At 39.8% G+C, this 26,095-nt stretch overlaps 1 protein-coding gene across 7 annotated transcripts in view; it reads left to right on the plus strand.

Moving 5' to 3' along the window:
* The window catches only part of LOC106084784 (insulin-like receptor), a 105,695-nt gene extending 94,089 nt beyond the window's left edge, over positions 1-11,606 (plus strand). For all 7 annotated transcript variants that reach the window (XM_059362999.1, XM_059362998.1, XM_059363000.1 and 4 more), the window contains 14 exons: positions 1,043-1,206; positions 1,265-1,538; positions 1,678-1,825; positions 1,898-2,106; positions 2,200-2,377; positions 2,454-2,776; positions 2,905-3,100; positions 6,302-6,678; positions 6,760-7,079; positions 7,149-7,878; positions 7,936-8,063; positions 8,128-8,368; positions 8,440-8,617; positions 8,677-11,606. In XM_059362999.1, coding sequence (XP_059218982.1) covers positions 1,043-1,206; positions 1,265-1,538; positions 1,678-1,825; positions 1,898-2,106; positions 2,200-2,377; positions 2,454-2,776; positions 2,905-3,100; positions 6,302-6,678; positions 6,760-7,079; positions 7,149-7,878; positions 7,936-8,063; positions 8,128-8,368; positions 8,440-8,617; positions 8,677-10,552 — 5,342 coding nt within the window. In that variant the 3' untranslated portion in view covers positions 10,553-11,606. The remainder of the gene's footprint in view (positions 1-1,042; positions 1,207-1,264; positions 1,539-1,677; positions 1,826-1,897; positions 2,107-2,199; positions 2,378-2,453; positions 2,777-2,904; positions 3,101-6,301; positions 6,679-6,759; positions 7,080-7,148; positions 7,879-7,935; positions 8,064-8,127; positions 8,369-8,439; positions 8,618-8,676) is intronic.
* The last annotated feature ends 14,489 nt before the right edge of the window (positions 11,607-26,095 follow it).

A 26,095-nucleotide genomic window follows, 5' to 3' on the forward strand; every position in this document is an offset into this window, starting at 1 on the left:
CATCACGAAAAGCTCATCTTTGAGCTACCTGGCGCATTCACAGAATGACCAGAGGCCCCAGTGTGTGGAGGAAATCCAGGCACGAAATGAATTTTTCACCCATAATCCCATATCTTCTCGCAATTGTGGGATAATATCACTGACATCTTCAACTCCACCCTGTCACCACAGGTCGTCCAGAATCTCCGTGACAACGTTGCAAGTTGCAGATGATCGCATCTACCAAATATATTCTTCTGATTAAAGAAATCTAAAATTGCAAATACAATGCAATGTAACAACGCTTGTTGTCTGTACACTGCTGATGACGTTGCTTATAGACCAGAGCACGTCCGGTAATACACCCACTCCATGCATCAGTAAAGCGTTGATTTTATTTAGACATTTCTGGGTGAACAGAACAGAACCATGGTGTGGGATTCGTTCAAGTAAACAGAGACCAGAAGTATAAGGAGTAAGCAGTCGGGTATGCGACCCTCCCAAGCCAAAAACGTAAAACAACAATGTTGTTGTTGTAATCACATATTTGCATGTGATGGTAACGATTCCCGTCGACAAGCTCGTTCGGATCCATAGTACCGAACGCCATGGGAACATGATGGTCGTTGGTTATATAAAGGCGCCAACAAATCACCATGTCATAGCGAATATCACAGGCACTTAGTATCGAAGCAAGAGACCCCAGGCCTCGATGCCTCCGATTTTTCGCGACTGCGGTTGTAGCTAGTCCTACGGAGCATCCCACTATACGCAATCTGAGAACGGGTCAATTCAATCCACAGAACGGGCTGCCAGGGGATTGAGATTGATTGGGGCGTGATAGGATTCGTCGTTGCAAATTGGGCTAAAACTTGAATCGGACACAACTCATTGATATGAGAGAAGTATACCTGAGGATGCTTAATCTTGGTGATTTGAATAGATGAAGGATTGAGACTTGATAAACATTTAACCTCTCTGTCTGTTTTTAACCGTAAACTTATCTACCTATGCTATTCAATACTTCCGCTTACGATTTAACTTTATTTTCTTCTTAATTCAGTTTGCCCCGAAAGATGTCGCCACAACTGCCTCAATGAACATACCTGCTGTAATGAAAAATGTTTGGGTGGATGTTCTCCGAACGATGTAAACGAGTGTTTAGTTTGCAGTAAATATGCAATGAATGACACATGTGTGGATAAATGTCCCGAAGGCCTGTTATATGTAAGTAATGAAATTATTTCCTGTTCATGTCTATTGGACTCATTTATGTTGTTAATAGTTTATGGATCGCCGATGTCTACCTCAAGAGGAATGTCTACGGCTGGGTTCAGTATTTGAAGATAATAGTCCAAACACTCTGGTGTCGTTCAATGGAAATTGTACTATGAAATGTCCAGAGAATCATTATAAAGTAAATCGGACTTGCCTACCTTGTATTGGGGAATGTATTAAGCGATGTCCGGGGGGTCTAATAGATGGTGCGGCTAGAGCCAAAGAATTTACTGGTTGCCATATTATTGAAGGCGATTTGACCATAATCATAAAAAGAGCAAGTAAGTAGAATTCAAATGAGATCAAGGCTTTGGAGTAGCAACGGGCACACTTACACATGTAAATGTATGTGAGTGTCTCCATCGCTGTCTTCGAAGCTTTTTTATGGAATGTTATTCCTTATTTTCTCAATTTTTTCAGGTCAAATACGTAACGAACTTGAAAAAGGATTGGAAAAGATCAGAGTCATACGAGATTTTTTAAAAATCCAGGGTACCTTCGGTCTGTCGGATCTTAGATTCTTAAAAAACTTAAAAACTATACAGGGAAAGAGAGTGTTTGATGGAAAGTAAGTCAGTCGAGTATTAATCATTATAAATGCTGCTATCATTCTTTACTTTAACTTCTTTCTATGATGAAGATATGCTTTATATGTTTTGGAAAATACGGATCTAGAGAAGATATGGAATGAAAATCAAACGGTGCAAATAGAAAACGGTACTGTCTACTTTCACTTCAATCCCAAGCTTTGTCTGGATGAAATCCATGCTTTATTGCCATCGTTGCGGAACCAAACACAATTCAATAATACGGAAGTCGCCGAAGATTCAAATGGTTCCAAGGGTTCATGTGAGTAAAGTGGGCAGATCTCATCTCAAACACTGTGGGCATTGTTTCGTAATAAAACAAATATTTGTATGTTTATTGTTTGTCTCAATGAAGGTAATACGACGGAACTGAATGTAATCATAAGTAAGGTACTCGCAACTGTTGCTCGTGTTAACATCACCAATCCCATAACATATCCAGATGAACGCACCTTTATTGGCTATCAATTTCTGCACATGGAGGACCCCTATGGGAATGCCACAAAATATGGATATCGACCGTGCGATGATAGGTTCGTACAACATACATATGTCTTAAATCCAACACCAGCATATTTTTAACATTTATTTGCCTTCCTGCCCAAACAGTTGGCTGATCAGTGATCCTTCAAAGGCAGACTATCACTTTTTCACCGGCCTCAGCCCCTATACACGTTATGCATTCTACGTAAAAACGATGACCATTTCAACGGAACGGCATAATGCCCAAAGTCAAATAATTCATTTCACCACAAAATCAGCCCAACCCTCGAAAGTCAACTATCTGCATGCTTATGCGAACTCCAGTTCACAGATTGTAATGAAATGGCAACCTCCTACGTCCCCAAATGGCAAATTAATTAAATACAGAATACGAGCTACATACGAAGGTCGTGTTAACCATGTTGAATCCCGCAACTATTGCAAAGATCGTAAGTATGATAACATATTTTGATATAAGTAGAGCAAATGGACAAAACCATACTCAAAGAATTCTATCTCTGCAATGACGATGATGATTATATTAATACGGCGTCCATTACCTTTTTGTGTTTTGCAGCATTAAAGGTGGCCTCTATAAAAATCGATAAGTCCATTCCAACGGCTACTACATCTGAGAACGCCAAACCACCACCTCCAGATTGTAAATGTCCCAAACAAAAAGGAGGATCTGTCTTTCCCGATGAATCCGTAGATGCCAATATTCACGCCAACATTGAGTTTGAAAATGCCTTACAGAATTTTATCTATGTAAAGTGAGTAAAAACAACAAAACAATTGATAGCCACTCATAGTGTGGCAAGGTCAAATTTATTATACCCTCCACCATGGACTTATGGTAATGCCAATATAAGATTATATAGTGTTCAAGGGATTTAAATGGGGTCGATCATATAAAAAATATTGGGTTGCCCAAAAAGTAATTGCGGATTTTTTAAAAGAAAGTAAATGCATTTTTAATAAAACTTAGAATGAACTTTAATCAAATATACTTTTTTTACACTTTTTTTCTAAAGCAAGCTAAAAGTAACAGCTGATAACTGACAGAAGAAAGAACGCAATTACAGAGTCACAAGCTGTAAAAAAATTTGTCAACGCCGACTATATGAAAAATCCGCAATTACTTACCCAATGGTATCTAGGATTGGCCGATCATTTTAAATATGATGTAGGCTATTTGTATGATGTGGGTAAACAAAACTACTCCAAGGGTCTATATGGGATTAATGGGAATATTACAGTCTTTCTACAATGCTGGTAATTTCACATTCAAGTATTCTGCTGGAGCATATCTTATACACACTTCCCTCTGGGTTGGCTTCATAAGCGTAGAATTGATCAAAGTAAAAGCTAAATTAACAACAAATCCTATTTTGATTATAAAGATGACCCTGTAGAGGAGGTCACTGTGCAGAGGTTAGCATGTTCGCATTTGACACTGAACGCCTAGAGTCAAATAACTTCAGGCAAATAGCAAAAAAAAAAAGAAATATTTAGCCATGATTATATCCTCGTAGTGCTGGCGACATTTGCGAGGTAATGTAGCGCAGAGAACTCCTACACGTTCTAGAGCGAAAGGTTCAGCACTGCAAGAGAGAAACTTTAGAGGATACGGTAGCGAAAATGGTAAACAGCTGCAGAAGTAAAGCCGTTCTAAGAGATAAAGGCCATAACACCTGACGAGGTTAACCTTGCACGTAAACCAGAGAAATTCTGACAGATGAAGTCGCCTCAATGTAATCCCGTCTATCGTACTCTATTCCTTTAAACACGCAGACGAAGAGTTCTTGTGTCTAGAACCCAGCAAACGAATTATAGATGAAGTCACATCATACTGTAAAAACAACAGCAATATAATAACTGCCTCTTATGCACTTCTCATAGATGCAAACAGCAATATAATAACTGCCTTCTATGCACTTCTCATAGATACAAACTACTACACGTAGGGATAGATAACTGCCAACCACTCATTTCATTTGGAATCATAGTTTCTGAATCCCAGAAAAGGTGTTAGGCTCTGCTGGACCCCGGATTTTCAGGGGATGGTGCGGAACGAAGGGGCCGACTAGCTGGCCAGGAATGAATCGCTGATTGGCGCAGATCGTGCTTCTCAAACTGGGAGCCCTTCCACAATGATCGCGCGAATGAGGCGTGGGCTGGTGTTGTGGGTTGCACAATAGCAAAGGCCCTGTGGCCGAATAATTCTCGGAACAGGGCGACACTTATGCTGGAGCTGAGGAAGCATGACTTCGAACTTCTGATAAGAGTCCTGACTGGTCACTGCAATTTCTTTTTTGCAGGATGTGACGATGACGGGGAGGAGACGGAAACGGTTGTGTACAGGTTAGTGATCACCACTTTTCGTGATTGGATTCTGGTGTTCTTTAGAGGCCTGAATTGGCTGACATGACCATGATCTCACCGGTGAGAATTTTTTGCCGGTCCACCTAGTGTGCCATTTTGTGATGTGCTTTGTCTTAAACTTTTCGGCCGTTTTTAAGGTTGTTGTTGTAGCAGTGTGTTGTACACTGAGGAGGCAGTCCTTGCCGATGAAGCATTCCATCAGGTTAATCCGGTACGTACAACCGGCTGCCATGGGATTGTGTTTTACTGTCTTACACCGCGGTGTGTCTAACTGTGTTTCCCCGTTTTTTATTTTCTTTTCTACCTTCTATAGCGAACACAATGGACCTAAGAACTGTTTTTGTTGTTGTAGCCACATTTGTATGTGAGGTTGGCCATCCTCATCAAGCTCTTGCACTCAGTATTTAAGCAAAAGCCGATGTAACCCAACCTCTCACAGAGACTTTCCACTCGATACCGCTGATTGCAGTTGCAGCTACTCCTTATGGTGCATTCCACTATACGCAACCTGGAAGCTTCCAGCTAACGTTATAGTATAAATTGGAGCTAAAAGCTTCAGCCTGTCATATGCTCATAGTTATCCCATGCAGGGACCTAAGGTCTTATACAGAAGCGATTAGCAACCGGGGCTGCTAGTCGTTTGGTCTCAATTAGAAAGTACCTCAGTTGCGAGGTTGCCAGACACACATGCATATATCAAACAGAAAATGCCAGAGTTTCGTTTCAGTGAAATACCATCTTCTTTAGATGTTCGTATTGCTGAGTAAGAATTCCGAGACATAATTAACAGTAACATTAGCCGCTAGCTGGTCGAATACCTCAGATGGAGGCTAAATTTCTCGCGCTGGCAGCGGGGCTTACAGATATTCATGGTGCTATAGGTCGTTCCAATCACAATGACCTTGGAATTTGGTATCTGAATCTAAAATTATGGAGTGATCAACGAGCTTAAGTCGATTTTTTGTCAAAGCGCTTGAAAAAATTGAACTCAAGTGCCGGCATTGATATTTAAGTGCTAGCATTGGTGAGCTGAACCTCGGAAGATAGAATGATAGAACCTAAGTGTCTTCCACTGTTAATTTATGAGCATCCCGACAGTTATAAGGCGGGAGGATAGGATGGAGAGACATTTAAAGCAACATTGTTGTAGAATTCCTGGAGGCCTGGAGGCCGTTGCGCAGTGGTTAGCATTTCCGCCTATGACGCTGAACTCTTGGGTTCAAAAATGGTAACTGGTAGAAGCGGTGAGGATTTCAAAGGAGATAAACTGTAGACAGCTGTGAGGCAGGTAGAGCTCCTCTTGAGCTAATTTTATTAAAGCAGACTAGTCCGGCTTGTTCAACAGTTGGAACAAGCCCAACCTAACCTATAAGCAAAAAACTCTTATCAGAGTTTACATCTAACTAATCTCTTTACTGTTTTAAAGGCGGTAGAGTGATTATAACACGGGACGTTTCTAAGAATTCTAGGGAAATCTACATTCTAGGGAAACTTAGCAAATATGGCAATTGAAATACCCTTGTCCCTCTTATGGTGGTGGGGTTGAAATAAAATTCAAATTAATGATCTATTCATGTATTTAATTTTAGAAAAAAGAAGGATAGTAGCAATAGCTCCATTGATCCCTTAACCAAAACAGATGCCAATAGAACACGTCGTGCTGCCGAAATGGGCGAACCATCGGATAGCTTTTTGCTGCGTCATATGCGAGATGTTTCTGGCAACAAGCTGAACGATTCTAGCTTAGTGGGCCATAATACGACGACTGGTATGGATATTACAGGAACCTATTACATCAACTTTAATGCTTCGGTTAATGCATCAACCTATGAATTTACCTTTGAGCGTTTGAAACATTTCTCATGGTATTTGTTAGATATAGAGGCGTGTCGAGAGCCCGAAGAGAATAATACATCTCCCAATTGTAGTGACCAAGTGAAAATGTATATGCGTACTTTAAAATTGAGTAAGTTGAGTCCACGAAACCCCTAGAATCATACAAGACAGACATACTAAAAGATGAGTTGTGTTTTTTTTTGTTATTTAGATGATGTTGACAAAGTAAAATCGTTATGGGCTCGAACAGAAACCACAAACTCTTCTCGCACAAATATAAGACTTTTCTGGAGTAAACCAGACAATCCAAATGGTGCCGTGGTATCCTACACCATATTCTATGTGCTGAAAACCCGCGATGAATTTGAAGAAAAGAAATGTGTCACCGAAGTGGATTACATCACGTTTGACTACGAAAACAATGGCTATGTGTTGAGCGATCTGCAAAGTGGCAACTATAGCATAAGGATAAAAACGAATTCCTTGGCAGGCGAGGGAATGGATTCGGAAACAATTTATGTCCATATACCGGTAGGTGTGCTCTAATAATGTGTATAAATTTGTATTTATCTTTTTCCCCACACTTTTCTCTATGAATAGCCCAATACTCTGGCTCCCAGTATTATAGCGGGTATAGCAGTGGGAGTAATAGTGCTTATAGGATTAATTGGTGCTATCATATACTTGCTGTTCCGCAAGAGAATTCTAACCTCACCGTCGGACTTGAAAATGAACCCAGCCATGAGTCCGCATTATATTAGTTTACAATACATACCCGACGACTGGGAAGTGGCCCGGGAGAATGTCATACAACTGAGTCCTTTGGGCCAGGGATCCTTTGGCATGGTGTATGAGGGCATTTTAAAAAGTTGTGAGGATGATACTCCCTGTGCCATTAAGACTGTAAATGAAAATGCCACTGATCGTGAGCGCATAAATTTCCTTAACGAGGCATGTGTCATGAAACAGTTTGATACTTATCATGTGGTGCATTTGTTGGGTGTATGTTCGCGCGGCCAACCAGCTCTTGTCATCATGGAACTCATGAAGAATGGCGATTTGAAGTCTTATCTGCGAGCTCATCGGCCGGGCGAAAGAGAAACAATGAGCAATGGGGGTTTACCCTCTCAGCCGCCGCCGCTAAGCCGCATCTATCAAATGGCCATAGAAATAGCCGATGGCATGGCATATTTGTCGGCCAAGAAATTCGTTCATCGGGATCTGGCGGCCAGAAATTGTATGGTTGCTGCCGATCTTACAGTTAAAATTGGCGATTTTGGCATGACCAGGGATATTTATGAGAACGATTACTACCGCAAGGGAACCAAAGGTAAGTAGGATAATAAGGTCTGCCCACAAATGCTTGATTCTTTGGTTTTTTGTTTAGGATTGCTGCCTGTACGTTGGATGGCCCCCGAGAGCTTAAGGGATGGCGTTTATTCCACCTCCAGTGATGTCTTTAGTTACGGGGTTGTTCTATGGGAGATGGCAACATTGGCATCACAGCCTTATCAGGTAAAGTATAGCGCAGCAAGCATCACTTATATGATGTTACAATTTCGTATGTTTATATTTTTAGGGCTTAGGAAATGATCAGGTTCTACGCTATGTCATCGATGGTGGTGTCATGGAGCGTCCTGAAAACTGTCCCGACAAATTGTATACGTTAATGCAAAAATGTTGGCAACATCGGCCTACGGCGCGTCCCAGCTTCATAGAAATAATCAAATTTTTATACGATTCGGCAGATCCCAATTTTCGCGAGGTATCTTTCTACAATTCTGAGGAAGGGCAACATATATTGGCCAAAGAAATTGCAGGTAAAAGGAAAATATTTAGCATATCCTTACCCACCCTTTTTACCTTCATTTATTTCTTTTTCCCGATGTAGACCGAAATCAGCGTTCAGGTGATGTCTTTGAAGATCCCGAGAATGATATGGAAGACGTTACAACTCCCTTGCGTTCGGAAGAATATGGCAATTACAAGTTGGACACTAATTCCTCAATTGGGCAACGCGGCGACTCTTCCATGATAATGGATGATGACGTTGGTCACTCACCCTACAGGTAAGCTTTAAACAAAACCTCTTTCAACAGTGCATTTGCTAACTTAATCATCCTTGCAGTATCGGTTCCCCCATGGTTGTCAGCAGTACGCCGGATGAGCAATCACGTAGCAGTGTTCCCAGGATTTTACATCCCAACAGTCATCTATTAAACTCGGCCCCTTCCACATCGGCTGGCTTAAGAAAGCTAGGCTCAAGTACGACTAGTCAGCAACTAATGCATCCACACACTCACCCACATCACAAAGACCTTTACCAGCCCAACTTTTACCGGCAACAGTTGCGTCAACATCATGCCGGAGAAATTGATGCATATGTTCAGCCAGACTTTGAGCCGGTCGATGAAGGCAACAAACGTGATTCTGATGAGCAAGGTTATGAAATCTATGATCCTAGTCCTAACTATCGCGAGCATGTACCGGTGGGTGGTGATGATGATGAGGATGATTTCGGCATACATTCAACAGCGGTTCAAAATTTAATAGTACGCCCTAAGAAACAGCCCACTATAATGCCATTGTCGACCTCTATGCCCGACGATACAATTGCCCAACAGGCAGCTTCTTCGCTACATCCTTCCACGGCCTCGGCGGCATCATCAAATGCCTCATCTTCGAAGGCCGGAACTGGTAAGTACCCAAGTCTTAGGGCCGTGGCTGATTCTGCGCGCAGCCGTGTGATGAATATGCGTTTATTCCACAAACGTACCGGAAGTAATGCTAGCCATAAGAGTACAAATTCCAATCCAAATAGCTCAACAGGAGTTGGGGGTAGTATTAGTAATCTCGCACGTACGGGTCGAGGCAAGAGTATGAGCGGACAAAACCTTGGTACAATTGAAAGTGGTGGCAGTGGTAGCGCATCTGGCAGCTATGGGGCAAATCCACGCTTCTTCTCCACCTCATCGGGCACAAGTACAAGTGATAATCCCACCTATCGCAGGCTGGACGACAGCGTTGGCGACAATAGCATAATTGGAACTGAGTCCTCAAGTACGCATAGAATTAGACCTAGATTGCATTCAGCTTCGGCATTTATGATGGGCTCATCACATCCCACTTACAAAATGCTAGACGAATCAGTTAATACAACCGGGTCGACTAATACTTGTGGCGAAAACCCCAACTATGAAATAATGCAACCTGGTGGTGCGCCGCCGCCATCCCATGCACAGCCAATGCTGGGGCCGGGCGGAGAAGAGACCACCTCATCCTATGTCATGATGAATGAACCATCACAGAATAAGAAAATGCCTCCTCCTCCTCCTCCCGCTCCTGCTCCTGCTCCTACAGAAATTAGTGCCATGAGTATAAGCGATGAAGCTAACTACCAACTAATGTCACCATTGATTCCTACAAACACCAATACAGTAACAATGCCAACAGCGACACCCACAACAGCCAGCACTATGCCGCAGCCATATGCCGCAGCAGCAGCGACGACAGTATTAGCACAACCCACAACACCCGCAACCGCACAACAATCAGCAGGTCAAGCCAACCCGGCCACTGCTGCCTCTATACTCTTGCGTGCTAGGGGCGGCGGTAGCGAGCAAAGAGCAAATACACTCTCTTCCAATTCGTCAACTGCCTCAACATCCTCAAGTCATGAGGGTGACGATGATGACACGCATTCGACGACAAACATAAAATTACAAAATATTTCACTACGCCGAAGGAGCAGTAATGATCTGGCAACGAAAAAAGATCGTAGTCGTAGCCAAAGTAGTAGTAGTGGCAAAAGTGCAACAAACACTGCCTCCTCATCAATAATACCAACACAAACATCAGCATCACAACGACAACAACAGCAGCAGCAGACATCAAAAACCACACCATCGTCGGCGTTTTCGAGAAAAGAACAATGGTTTAAGGAACAACAACAGACGACGACGCCACAACCACCGCCCAATGGCTTTGTGGGGCGTGAAGCGTAAATATGAAAACAAGAACAACAGCAAAACAACAACGAAACGACTCCCCTAACAGCAGACGAGACACGAGACTATAAACCAAACATGTATTTATACAGCACAAGCTCCCACAATTCGAACACCCATACTCCCACCCCACACCACACCAAAAAACCACCCCTCCCCCCACCCCTTCCTTTCCCCCCACAAACACAAACACCCACATCCATAACCTTATAAAAACATTATAAACAAATAACAACAAACAATTTAATCTACTGACTGAGTTGGTTGAATATACAACTGCGTTTGTAAATAATCTTGTGAAAAAAAAACAACAACAAAAAACAACAGTAAGAAAGAAAAACAAAAATATTTATATTTATTATGTACATATAGCATACATACATATACACACATATTTATAAATAATGCATACATACATATATTGATATAAATATTGATTGATATATTTATGTATATATATATAAATATGTATCTATTACATTATTACGATTATATTTTATATTATTAAACAAACAAAAAAAAACATTTTGAATGTTTTATACCTAGAAAAGTATACATACGTACATACATACATAAGAGAACTAACAGTAACAAAACTTAATTATACGCTTAAACGAAATATATAAAGAAAAACAAAAAATTATGAATAAAACCTTTTTGGATATCAAAAACAAAACAAAACAAAAAAAAAACAACAACAACAAAATTTACCGAACGGCAAATATCACACATTCATACATATGTGTTCATAAATACCCACATATACTCGTATGCATATGCGTAGGTACATACACAAGTGCTGCTGCATGGAATCGATGATTACTATATACACGACCCGATAGATAGCGAAGGAAAGAAAGCAAAAGAACTATATATACCATATATTATATACATATATATTCAGGCATATATATTTTGAAATATATATATGTGAAGATTATATATGCATATGTAACAACATACATATATTTATATATATACAATAGACCCAACATAATAACAGATGAAATTGCCAAAAAAAAAACCCGAACTATACAAACAACACCTAGACACACACTCACACAAAACACCTAGACACAATTACCCTCCAAACATTTGGAAGTGACTTTCTCACTCCCTCCCAGAATAGTCACTTTTTAGGTCCTTTTGGATGATAGTTTGTAGAGATTTCAAGGTTTACAACAACAAAATACATTACTGTCGGAATTCTATCATTCATGTTTCGCTAATTAGTTTCTCATAATCAACTGTTATTGCTGCAAATTTAAAAATAGATTTTTTGTTGTTGTTTTGGACGCTAACTCAAAAAATCCCAAACAAGAGAATGTATGTTAACTTAGCCTTCTGTAATGAAGAAAGGTCGGTAGCACAGAGGGATAGCATACGCCTCACAATCGTAAGGTTGGCTGTTCAAATCCCAGTCAGGGAAAATCATTGCAAATAAAATCTTCGATTATTAATCCTGATTTGGAAAAGGAATAAATTTGAAAGAGAAATAAAAATCAGCCTCACTCTAAAAGGTAAAAAAAAAACATTTGGCAAATAAAAATTTATTTTTATAAATGACGTTGGTAATCGAATTTTACACTTTTTTTAGTGCCTATTTAGTCACTCATGGGTATATATCGCCAAGTGGCACGTTTTCTCCCGTACCGAGACACTAATTAGAGTAAAAAATGATATCCCCTGAGATTGTTTTCAACTTCCTTGAGTGCAGATTTAGTGACTCGCACGATAGAAAATGTTTGGAGGGTAACATCACCATAAGTTAATATGTATACACCCCAATCACAGCCAACAAAAAAAAAAGAAAACAAGGAACAAAACAAATAGGAAAATATGTAGGTAGTATGTATGTAATGATTATGCGGTATCTTGGCATAATCATTCCTTTCAAATACAGGGCAACAAAATTTTGCATCGGTCAACGACAAAAATGCCTTGGCTATTCGTTATATTAAATCCTGTGCCCGGCTTTCGCGGCTAACAGACACCGGCAATTAGGTGGGGACACAATACTTAGGGCCGTGGCATGAAAAAAATTGAGTATTTTGTAAGTGGCACGGAATTCCTTACTTAGATTTTCGATTTTACTTTTGAAGTGGGTAGAGCGCACAACATGCCGATTACTGGCTTATGGGTATGTCCATAGTGGCATAGGACGGATTTATATTCGCAACCTCTTTTCAACATAACCTAAATCCCGTGCTTTGTTGACTTACCCATCCCTTTTTCATTAGGACTTGACTGAAACAGTCGTATCTTGATTTTTTGTTCACTCATGAAATTTTAGCCCGCGTAGTTCCCCTCTTAGCGGCTTTGAAGGGAGAGTTGCCTGTTTTGGGTTACTTTAAAAAGCCGAACTAAATCGTGGGTGACGAAATGTTTGCTCACAAAACTACTAACATTTGTTCACTTAGCTCGCCTGCTCGCCAACTCAGTAAGTTGGAAAACAATTAAGGATCTTGTAAGTAGCACATAATTCCTTACTTAGATTTTCTTTTCGCCATGCTTTGTTGACTTACCCATCCCTTTGTCACTAGGACTTGACTGGAGCAGGCGTATCTTGGTTTTTTGTCAGTCATGAGTTTTTAGCCGGTGTACTTACGCTTTTCAGCGGCTTTGTGGTTTTGAAGCGAGAGTAGCCTGTTTTGGATTTCTTTAAACAGCCGAATAACTAACGGGTGGGTGACGAAAGTTTACTCACACAACCACTAACATTTGGTCACTTAGCTCGCTTGCTCCCCAACTCAGTGAGTTTTGGGTTTATTTCCTTTGTTATCGAACAAGTAGCTTTGAAACTTCTGACTAATGCATTCGATAGAAAAGTAGTATGCTAAAACCATATCGGTCCATGTTTTGATATATAGCTACCATATAAAACGATCTTGGGTCTTGACTTCTAGAGCCTTTAGAGGGCACAACTATCGTCTGATATCACTGAAATTTTTCACGTGGTGTTTTGGTATCACTTCCAACAATTGTGTAAAGTATGGTTTAAATCGGTTTATAACCTGATATAGCTGCCATATAAACCGATCTTCGGTCTTGACTTCTTCAGGTTTTAGAGGGCGCAATTCTTATCCGATTTGGCTATAATTATGCACGTGGTGTTTTGGTGTCACTTCCAACTACTGTGCTAAGTACGGTTTAAATCGGATAATAACTTGGTACAGCTGCCCAATAAACCGATCTTGGATCTTGACTTCTTGTTTTAGTTCTATGCAAGTCAGTTATTCTGTATAGAATTTCAGTGTAAAGTTGTACTGGATTGTTATCGATAAAATTCGATATCAGATATTAATAACCTATTAATCGTGTTTTGAACTATAAAGGTGCTAAAATAAAACACAGCAGATGTCATGTCATAATCATTATCTCCTAATTTATACCATTCATTTGGTGCTCTTTAGTGTCCAGGTTTGAAACCCCATAAGCTCTTCTCGAGCCCAGTTTGTAAAACATATTGTGCATATTCATACGAGGGCTGTTTTATAAGTGTCTGGCCTAATAATGAAAATGCTAATTTTTATCATCAAAAATGGGTTTATTGTTTTTGAAAGTACTCTCCTACAAGATTTATACACTTTTGCATGCGCTCAAATCAATTCTCTAAGCACTTTTCAACATCGACTGATACACCTCCAAAACATGGTTATTGAACGCTTCAACAGGATTTTCTGGCCTCAAAAATCATTGATCACGCATATTTATCTTAAAGTGCGGGAATAAAAACAAGTCATTGGGTGCCAAGTCAAGGCTGTACACGTTATGGGCGGTCAAAAAGGCGCTGGTTTGAGCCGATGTGTGAGATCTCATTTGAGCGATTGTCACATTGTACGTAATCTAATGAGAACAAACCTTTTAGGATGGTGCTTCATAGCCATACAAAGATTTAAGTTTATCAATGCACTCTTGTGAAGAAGTTGTGAAAATTTGTCGGGCGAAAATCTTCACAAGTGAATTCCATTATTTTGTCAAATTAATGGCTTGATTGTGGATTTCAACTCGATTCCGGTTGCGTTGCCAGGAGATAAAACCTTGATATAAAAATTAGTATAACGTTCGAAATTTTTGTTAAGAGCATTCAATATCAGTGTTTTGAACATTCAGCTACTAAGTGAATAGTAAAAAAGTATGCAACTCAAAAAAGAAATAGAAATTTTTATTGCAAACGTCACTAAACTTGGCTTGCTACCACAATCGACCTTTAATTTGTTCAAGTCACTGTAACCAACACAAATGAAGGTCGTTCGACAAAATGTTGTGAGTACTATAATGCTGGAAAACGTCAAACTTTCCAATGGAAATGTCAAATTGTACCTGGCAACAATTTTGTTGTTGCCTAGACTAAAAACTTATATAGCAGCCCTTGTGATTGACTCCTATACCTTTAATATTATACACACATACATATAACATGACAGATACTTTTCCGCTATGAAGTTTTTGTTTTTGAGTTCTCGGGGACCCATGGTCCTTTGCCTCATATCGGAATTTAGATTTGCCTTCTAATTTCGCTTTATCCAGTATACGTCAGACGTACAAAATAAATTACCATACAAAGTTGGACTGGTTAGTTTTAAAACATAATTTGCAGTTTATATGGATATTTTAAAACATATACAGTGCGGGATTGATGTCTAGACCCACGTTGCGAGGAATGGTTAACAATTGCAGTGTTTTATTTTAGTCCTACCCAGTGCAAGTCAGATGTTCTGAATAATGCGAAGTTGTACTGGTAAGTTATCGATAACATGTAATAACAGATAATAAGAAATGATTAAACGTGATTTGCAGTATGAGAGACGGTGGACTCAGCCATCCTAGACAATAGTTAACAAAAAAGGGATGGTATACAACCATGGCTCAATGAGTGCTTTCGTGTACTCAAAAATTTCTGCAAATTTTAACAAATTGTTACTGGAAGTCGTTGGCGTACTTTATTTGCCAGCAGAAGAGAGCGATAAGTGAATTGCATGCTCACACAACTGTTCAATAGTATTTCATTAAAGCTGTTAAACAGTGTTGGGCACATGTGCTGGTGTGCGTAACATTTTCAAGCCCATGGGCTTAAGTTCTTGTCCGCGTACACAAATATGTGTAATGCTGTGTGTGTATTTGGCCGCCACTTCTCTTAAAGAAAGACATTGCGGATTGTTTCGTAAGTCTGAGTGGTAAGTTATATTTTTTAACTATCCAAAGTAAATATAGCCAATATCGAAAGGACAATAGATCAAAATGTACACTTATGATAGACTACTACCGCTGGTGTTGAAAGTATCAAACGACAATATGTAATTGGTTCTTTGCAAATTACAATTGAATCTGTTTCTCTTCGATACACAAAGTAGTGAGAAAAACACAAAATCACATTGGTTTATCTCGAAGTCAAGTAGTATAAGAATTGAATCGACCTGCTGCGAAACATTTGGTTTACCTTTTTTTTGGGATAATGAAACAATTTCATAAAGAGAAAAACATTACCCTTAGGTATGCGAGTAAATGGAGCAATATGATCTCGGCTTATTACACTGTTATCTGTCAGGAATCGCTTCCTTCATATCTAGGGTTAGCATAGCTCGATTGGTGGCAGAATAGGGCAAAAAACCAAACAACTAGTATTGTTATGTTACAAATAGGAAGCGAAAGGGGGTCAATCCATGGCCAACCCCATGTTAAATTCGCCACTCAAACACATTGGAAGTATATAGATGTGAAACTAGTACTGCTTACTTCATGATGGTAGCAATTCTAGCACAAATATAGTTCCCTACACCAGCGGGTAGAGATACAGCAATGTTTTGGTATTGGATATGCGATTGATTTTACATTTTGAAGAGTTCTTCTTTTTCTGCTGGCCTACGTTTGCCTCAGCATTGGCTTAAGTATTTTTTTTGGACCGGACCATGGAATGTGGATTTCGACCATAACCCTGTGCCTTTTTCCAAAATTTCTGAGCAATAACAGTGCCGCCAACTTCTTTTCTTAATCACAGACCCTGCAGTTCAATGCGACGGTAAAGACGTCACATTGTAAATCAGAACTTCTGTTCTAAGCCCTATATTGTGCTTCCCCAACCCCAATATAAGTACCGCGCACAGTGTTGGCTATATTTGGGGATTTTTTCGCAAATTGACGAAATTTTGTTTCATCCAAACAAAGTTCGGTAAAGCTTTATTTTACGTTTGGAAAAAAATTTTATTTCACCCCCTAATTTTAACCCCAGGAACAGGAATCTGAAGTCTGTTTTTGGGGCTCCGATCTGTGGACCACCTAGGGGGTCTAGAAGGACTCTAAATTAAAAAAAAACTTCATTTTTACAAAAAATGCCGAAGGGCCTTGAAGACCCTTAACAATCAATAGCATCAGCCCTCGCTCTATGGGCGTAGTTGTTGTTATAGTCATATTTTTGTATGTGGAGGTAGCCGAGCGTACGACGATGAACAGCACCCAAATCGGATGATGTTTTTACTGATTCCGTGGAATGGCCAACAGTAATTGTGTACTCATTCCCGTCTAATTTGTCAGCCATCCCTTTTTCTGCCACCCCCTGATGGTCTGGGACGCAGCAAAACCAAAAAAACTTTTCCATGAATGCTTTTGTTGTTGCATTTACAGTTGGTAGCGATCCCCGTCAAGCCCTTTAGGTGAGCATAGTCGTTCCGATCCACAGACCCATAGCTGCTGAAAGTGATGACCATTAGATATTTGAAGTCGCCCAGGAATCGGATATGTTGCTTGCATCACTCAACAAGTCTCGACCGCACATGACACGAAGGAGAAGGCTCAGCGCCTCATACCGTGAAAGGCCTTCGCTCTTACCTCGCAGACCTGAGATTTAAAGCCACTGCACCTGTTTAGAAATCAATCTATATGATTTCCTAACTCCTAACAACTGAATATAGACCTCTGCCCAGTGTCTCCTACCAAGGTGGACCCTTCCATATACAGCAAAAGCCCAGGGAAGGGCCTGTTCTCTCCAGCACCTCTCTCACTCTCAGGAGCGATGACTTTCAATTCACTAAAGAAGAGGGATGTGCCTCGTATAAAGGAGACGGTGAGTATACGCAGAGCCTAGCAGAATAGAATAGTGCAGGAATTTCAATAAACGCCTGGTTCCCGACTTCTTCAGTTTATGGGCAATTCATTCATTGTTTAGACATTAGGACACTAGAATGGGATGAAGAATTGCCCCCTACCTTTGGGCCATTAGGTTAGTTTGGAGAGCATGATACCAGAACATTGGCTTGATATTGTCTGAGCATTTTGATGCCTCAATCTTCTCTCTCCATAAGCCACACAGTTCAGACGGTCCGTCAAGGCACCTTTCCATACCATTTAGATGCCAACCTTGACTCAGACTGGACTTACCCCTTTTAGCTGATGTGGTGCCGGAAAAAATGAAAATTCAAGTGTCTTATTTCTAATACGACATAACGCCGGACATTGGCAAAAGAAATGAAAGCTATCTTCGGGAATGTCTGTGCTATTAAAGCACAGACTGATATCACCATTTCTGATGCTAATGCGGTTTAAATGTGTTGGGTTGACGAATTGTCCCCTACCTTTGGGTCATTAGGTTAGATTGGAGAGCATGATACCAGAACATTGGCTTGATATCGGCTGAGACGCTATGTGGCCCATTATGATGCCTCAATCTTCTCTCTCTCTCTCTATCAGCCACACAGTTTACATCGAATTCCATCTCCTCTACTTAAGATGGTCCATCAACGCACCTTCTCATACCATTTAGACGCCAGCATGAAGTCCTTGACTCAGACGGGACTTACCCCTCATAGCTGCTTTGGTGGCTGAAAGAAGAAAGATCCAAGTGTCCTATTTTGTAATACGACATAAAGCCGGTCATTGGCAGAGGAATTGAAAGCTATCTTCGGGAACGTCAGTGGTATTAAAGCATAGACTGATATCACCATTTCTGATGCTAATGCGAGTTTAATGTGTACTTAACTTTTGTGCCCTGTAATGATTCCTATCATGCCGCTCAAATGCATCTTCTCCAAAGACAATTATTCGCAGACAATACGTTTCGATCGTTCATACCAAAGTCTTTAATCTGCTCACAGCCTACCGCGTCATTCCAGCGATACAACCATCTTTCCTTGTATCGCACCTTTGGCATATAGAAGATTCCTGGGAGAGATGGATACACGTCTGTTTCCGACACCCTTGGCATATTCGCCCCTTGCCTCACTAGCATATCTGTTTTCTCGTTTCTTGCTATGTCCCTATGCCATTGCAAAGAGACAAGTACAGGCTACCTTTAAGTCGTAGCAAAAATGCAACTCTGCACAAAAATTCCACCAAAGTAACGTGGAAAAGTAAACAATTTTCAACGTTGACGCTTGAAACCGATCGTGATTCGGTTTTACCACACTTTAAGTAGTGTTTTTGGTCGTTCAAGTTAAAAATTGTTTAACTTTTGCGAGTTGCCTTTTTAACATTTGTTTGCAGAATTGTATTTTTCAACGCAGACCGAGAAAGCGATCCGGTGCACGACGAAGGAGACAGAGGAGTATGTACCGGCAGCGTAATCGGGCGAAAGTGCAGAATGCTGGAAGGGATAGAACGGACATTCCAAGCACTTCTACGGAAGCTGGAAAAATAATCAGATCTCCCGAAGAGCATAACACTGCTAAAATACTGAAGGAGAAAAGGAACACCCCGCTTTCAAGTACTCTGGGAAAACCAAGCTAGCCATCCCGCAATGGAGACTCCAGACAGTGTCCTGCGGAGGTAGACAGAGTTGGAACAGGAACGAAGGAATCGCGCACGGCCCCTGAGTCTACATGGTGGACTGTGACTTCCAATAGGATGCCACAGCCATCACGGAAGGGGAAGATGGTCGCTGAGAATGGTAAGAAGCCGCCCTCTTACGCCAGAGTGGCAAGGAAGCACATCAGGAATGAGCTGACATATGCAGTCATCAATATCGGCTGGGCATCCAATAGGATTCCACCAGATCATCGGACCAATGTTTGAGGTAATCCAGATAAACCTCCACCGGACTTAGACTGCTACACACGCTCTGATGGAGAATATCAGCAAGGGAAAGACTCATATTGCCTTAATTCAGGAGCCATGGACGACCCGGAACATAGTTTCTGGTCTGAACCATATCAACTACCAATTATTCTATGCTAACACTGGAGGCCACCGTAGCGCAGAGGTTAGCATGTCCGCCTATGACGCTGAACGCCTGGGTTCGAATCCTGGCGAGACCATCAGGCCTTCTGTTTAGGCCTTAAGAGCTTGTCAAGAATCGCCACATCCACATGCTTTGTTTATGGTGGCTTGGAGTTTCAGTTAAATTCATAGTTTGCTAGTGTTTGATATAGCTGCCATATAAACCGATCTTGGGTCTTGACTTCTTGAGCCTCTAGAGGGCTCAGTTCTCGTCCGATTTGACTGAATTTTGCACGTAGTGTTTTGGTATCACTTCCAACAACTGCGCTTAGTATTGCTTAAATCGGTCCATGTTTTGATATAGCTATCATATAAACCGATCTTGGGTCTGGACTTCTAGAGCCTCTAGAGGGCGCAATTATAATTTCCAACTACTGTGCTAAGTATGGTTCAAATCGGTTCATAATCTGGTATAGCTGTCTATTAACCGACCTTGGATCTTGACTTCTTGAGCCAATAGAGCGCGAAATTCTCATCCGATTTGGTTGAAATTTTGCATGAGGTGTTTTGTTAAGACTTCCAAAAACTGTGCTAAGTGCGGCGCAAATCGATACATAATCTGATATAGCTGCCATATAAACCGATCTGGGATCTTAACTTCTTGAGTCTCTAGAGGGCGCAATTCTCATCCGATTTGGCAGAAATTTTCTACAACGGTTTCTCTCATGACCTTCAACATACGTGACTAATATGATCTGAATCGCTCAATAGCTTGATACAGCTCCCACATAAACCAATCTCACGATTTTGCTTCTTGAGCCCTTACAAGGGCTCCGAATGAACTGAAATATTACACAATGACTTCTACAATGTTCAGCTTTCATTTATGGTCCGAATCGGACTATAACTTGATATAGCTCTCCAATAGCATAACAGTTCTTATTCAATATTCTTTGTTTGCCCTAAAAAAAGAGATACCGCGCACAGAGCTCGACATGCGATCCATGGTGGAGGGTATATAAGATTCGACCCGACCGAAGCACGGTCTTACTGGTTTAGATTTGGGTTATACTCCAAAAAAATGGATGTCAACACATAAAGCAAACTTAAATAATCAACTCAGCAACAGCCCTCGGCACACTCTCATGAGGCATATGAAGTAGTGACAGGGTTTTGTAAGAATTTGTAAGTCGCACTTTTGCAGAAAGTATCGCAGAAAATTTTTCAGTTTTAAAAGGTTAAATTAAGTGTAATTTGACTCTAAAAAGGTTAGAAATTCCGACATTAGTCGCATAAGGGTAACACTACTTCACCCTCTTACGAGTTCATGCAAAATAAGATTTTATAACAATTTAGCGTTGGTTGGGATGTTTAATCAATTTTTAACTCGCACTCAAAATCATGTACTCGACTTCCAAAAAGGCCAAAATCTAAATGAACGCCACTCACAAGCAATATGCGGTAACTTGCAAAAAAGAAACCCACCACCTTAAACGTCATGTGTTTGTGTGATCATCCAAGTAGCGTTGTTTTCAATACATAGAAATAGTCTGTTTGAGTCATTCAAAAATTAAAACATGATGCGTTGAGGCATGAGTTGCGTTCGACCGCTGCAGATCTCTGATACATAAATACATATTTCTATTATCTTTAATATGAGTCAACAGCTTTGGTAACACAAAACGTATAACAGTCTGTAAAACTTGCGGTTTTTAATTCAATATAAGATGCTTAATATCCTTTTTTAATGGCTTTGAAGTTATGAAGTCTTCATTCGTAGCGACACACCCATATACGTACATAATATCAAATATTTTTTTTGTTTTACTTATATATATTACTTATATATATATATATATATATATATATAATCTGTTTTATTTTTTAACTACATATTGTTTAATAATGAGAAGAAAAAAAAATTATTATAAGAAGCTAAACTAACAATACAGTTACTATATTTAGTTAAATTCGAAGAAAAAGGAATAGTAATACGTAATTATGTTATTATTAAAGAAATTATATAAAATAATACACTAACTTCATACACACATACATAACATTACCAAATACCATATTGTATGTACATTAGAGTGGGTCAATTTGTATAGACCACAAAAATACGATTATAAAATTCGTAATTTACCATAAATTCTAAGAATTTTTGCCCAAGCGACTATGGGTCTAAAGCACTGGTAGACAAATACCCACATACCAATGCACATTGTTGTGTACGTGCACAAAAACATAGGTCCAAAGGCTTGGAAATAGGGTTTTGAAAAATATTTTTATACCCACCACCGAAGGATGGGGGTATATTCATTTTGTCATTCCGTTTGCAACACCTCGAAATATCCATTTCCGACCCTATAAGGTATATATATTCTTGATCAGCGTAAAAATCTAGGACGATTTAGCCATGTCCGTCCATGTGTCCGTTGAAACCACGCCAAAGTCTTTAAAAATTGAGATATTGAGCTGAAACTTTGCACAGATTCTTTTTTTGTCCATAAGCAGGTTAAGTTCGAAGATGGGCTATATCGGACTATATCTTGATATAGCCCCCATATAGACCGATCCTCCGATTTGGGACTTTAGGCCCATAAAAGCCACATTAATTATCCGATTTTGCTGAAATTTGGGACAGTGAGTTGTTGTTAGGCCCTTCGATATCCTTCTTCAATTCGGACCAGATTTGGATATAGCTGCCATATAGACCGATCTCTCGATTAAAAGTTTCGGGCCCACAAAAAAGGCGCATTTATTGACCGATGTCGCCGAAATTTGGGACTGTGGGTTAAGTTAAGCCCCTGGACATACTTCTGCAATATGGTACAGATCGGTCCAGATTTGAATATAGTTGCCATATAGACCGATCTCTCGATTTAAGGTTTTGGCCCCATAAAAATCGCATTTATTGTCCGATATCGCCGAAATTTGCGACAGTGAGTTATGTTAAGCCCCTCGGCATATATCTGCAATTTGGCCCAGATCGATAAAGATTTGGATATAGCTGCCATATAGACCGATCTCTCCATTTCAGGTGTTGGGCCCATAAAAAGCGCATTTACTGTCCGATGTTGCCGAAATTTGGGACAGTGAGTTGTGTTAGTCCCTTCGACATCCTTCTTCAATTTGGCCCAGATCGGTCCAGATTTGGATATAGCTGCCACAATGAATTATATTTATTAGTATTTGGTCCAAATCGAAACATATTTCGATATAGCTGCTATGTGGCATAAGGTATGCATTTTTCACCGGATTTTAACGAAATGTGGTTTACATATACATATACCCGAGGTGGTGGGTATCCAACGTTTGGTTCAGCCGAACTTAACGCCATATTACATGTTTATTCAATCTTAAATTCAACCAATTTTCCAGAATCCAAGCTCTATCAGCTTATTTATATCTGATGGAATGGCATTTAGTATCTTTTAGTATTTTTCGCATTGTATTATACGAATTTCTTAAAATTTAGCCCCATTTCGTACCTTGTGGTCCTTAAGCAAAGGTCAAGAGTTTTAGCTTTAAATTTTTTCTCTGGGAGTTAATGATCAGATAATCAATTCTAACATACCGGTTTGGATTATAAGAAACCCAGAACCTCAATTTTAATTTTAGCACCATGTTTTCTTGTGCAAAACATCTTAGAATTCTTTGTCGATTTTGATTTTGGTTTTGTCAACAAAATAATTGACCCAACCTAATGTACATATATGCATACGTGTATATATATTTATATATACAAGGTACGACGTTATATACATCATATTTAGTTAATTGTTTCTTCTTCCTTGCACTTACAATATATAAAGCCATCCAAAAGTTTCTTGTTGTTATTGTGCATACGTACCAATCCCCCAAGTAGGATTATCTGAATATACAAAAACGATAGCCATTAAATACAATATATCTGTTATACATATACAACATACTTACGTTCATCGGCTCATGGTTGATGGGTAATTTATTGCAATTTATACTCAATAGTTTAAACAAGGGTCACTTTCTCAATGTTCGGTTAAATTTAAAGCTGGGAAAGTAAAAAGGATATTTAAAATTGAGTGGGAGGGTAGTAGAAGAAGAGAGAGAGAGAGAGAAAGAAACAGTAAATTTGAATGCATGCAATCCCCCTAAGCGAACATAGTTGAGAGCACTGAGTGAGAAGAAAAGGAAAAGAGAGAGAGAAAAAAAATAGTACAATTGCATGTATGCGAAGTCTACTTTCTCAATGTTCGGTTAAATTTAAAGCTGCGAAAGTAGAAAATGATATTTAAAATTGAGTGGGAGGGAAGAGGAAGAGAGAGAGAAAGAAAGAAATAGTACAGCTACATGTATGCAATCCCCCTAAGCGAACATAATTGAGAGTACTGAGTGAGAAGAAAAGGAAGGGAGAAAGAAAAATAATATAAAAGCGAACATGGAGGCGTACCCACTCGGACAAGTATACATCTGGCAACATTCTCCGTTTCTTCGAGCGAAGACATACTGAAGTAGTAGCCTAAGCGGATGATATTTTGCCCATGAACATTCTTCATGTACTATGGGTAGCGTATAATGTTTAAAACCGGCATTCACTAGGTAGCTGATCACAGCTTTCGTGAATTTTATTTAGGCCCTCCTGATACCCTGTTTGATTTAGAGTAAATTTTATAGCGCTGAACTCCTCGGAACCGTCTTTGGATGGTGTTTGCTGTCCTCAAGAGGCTGATTCGAATGACTGCTGCTATAACACTCAAGAAGTTATTGCTAAGACAATTAAAATATGGTTTTACACAAAACATATCTTTGTCTCTTAATAAAAGTTGTCCATCAGCTTGTGCTGTCTTTAGTTTTCAGCCGATCGGAAGCTGACCTCTGACAAGGTGGTACACATTTCATACCTTCATCAGCTACCATATCCTCCTAAGTTTAGGCCCGACTGATACGCTATATGCTTTAAAGCCTCTCTTTGTTTGATTTGAACCTCTGACTATGTCATCCAACGTCTTTAGGCAGCGATTGCCTATCCACTAAATAGCGATTTGAATGACTGCTTCAGTGGTGGACCAAATAAGCCATAGCCGAAATGCCTCCGGTCTTAAATAGCTTAAAGCTGTCGAACCCTCGGCTCCTGATGTCTTGTTGTTCTTTAGCCGGTCGTACGCTGACCTCATTTAGACTATGCGGTATACATTATATACAGCCATCAGTGATTAATTCTTGTTTATCCTCGTTGGCACCACTATCAAATACCAGCAATTGGAATAAATTCACCCTTATTCCCGTTTTCAAAGGCGAAAATTGACAGCAGTCGTAGTCGAAGGGAAATTTCACATTTCGTGGTATTCTGAATTATTCGCCTTGGACAGTTTGATAATAGAACCAGTAAGGAAAGGTAAAAGTCGGGCGGAGCCGACTGTATAATACCCTACACCTACTTTACAATTTAAAATTCGGAAAATATATATGTATATAGAGCTATATTTAAATTTGAACCGACTTTCAAACAGATCGTTTGAAAATTGTTGTATCTTCGGTCATATAAGTGCAAATCCGGCGATAAATATGTATGGGTGCTACATCGAAATTTGAACCGATTTTGATGATATCTCGCAGATATGTTAAGATCAGTAACAAAACAATCCGTGCCAAATTTTGTGCAGATGTTTATTACAGCCATATAAGTGTAAATCGTGCGAAACATATACACGGGAGCAATATCCAAATCTGAACCGATTTTGATGAAATCTAGCAAGTATGTTAAGATCAGTAACAAAACAATTCATGCCAAATGTGCAGATTGGTTGAAAATTGTAGTTACTATGGCCATTTAAGTGCAAATCGGGCGATACATATATATGAGAGCTATATCCAAATCTGAACCGATTTTGGTGATATCTCGCATATATGTTAGGATCAAAAACAAAACTGTCCGTGACAAATTTTGTGCAGATCGGTTAAAAATTGTAGTTACTACGGTCATTTAAGTGCAAATCGGGCGATATATATATATATAGGAGCTCTATCTAAATCTGAACCAATTTTTAGCAAAATCAATACCGTTCGTCCTTGGGCCAAAAAAGTGATATGTGCCAAATTTTGTGATGATTAGATAACAAATACGACCTGCACTTTGATTACAAGAATATATGGATGGACAGACGGACGGACGTGGCTAAATCGAATCAGAAAGTGATTTTGAATCGATCGGTATACTTATCAATGGGCCTAGCTCTTCTCCTTCTTAGCGTTGCAAACATATGCACAAACTTATAATTCCCTGTATCACAGTGGTGGTGTTGGTTATAAAAATATTGTCTTTCGACAAACAGGCGCGATGTAGTTTAGAATGCAATTAAGTTAGATATCGATCGTTTTCGTTAAATTTGCCAGTCGAATTTCACTTAA

Source organism: Stomoxys calcitrans, chromosome 2, assembly GCF_963082655.1.
Source record: "Stomoxys calcitrans chromosome 2, idStoCalc2.1, whole genome shotgun sequence".
Lineage (NCBI taxonomy): Eukaryota > Metazoa > Arthropoda > Insecta > Diptera > Muscidae > Stomoxys > Stomoxys calcitrans.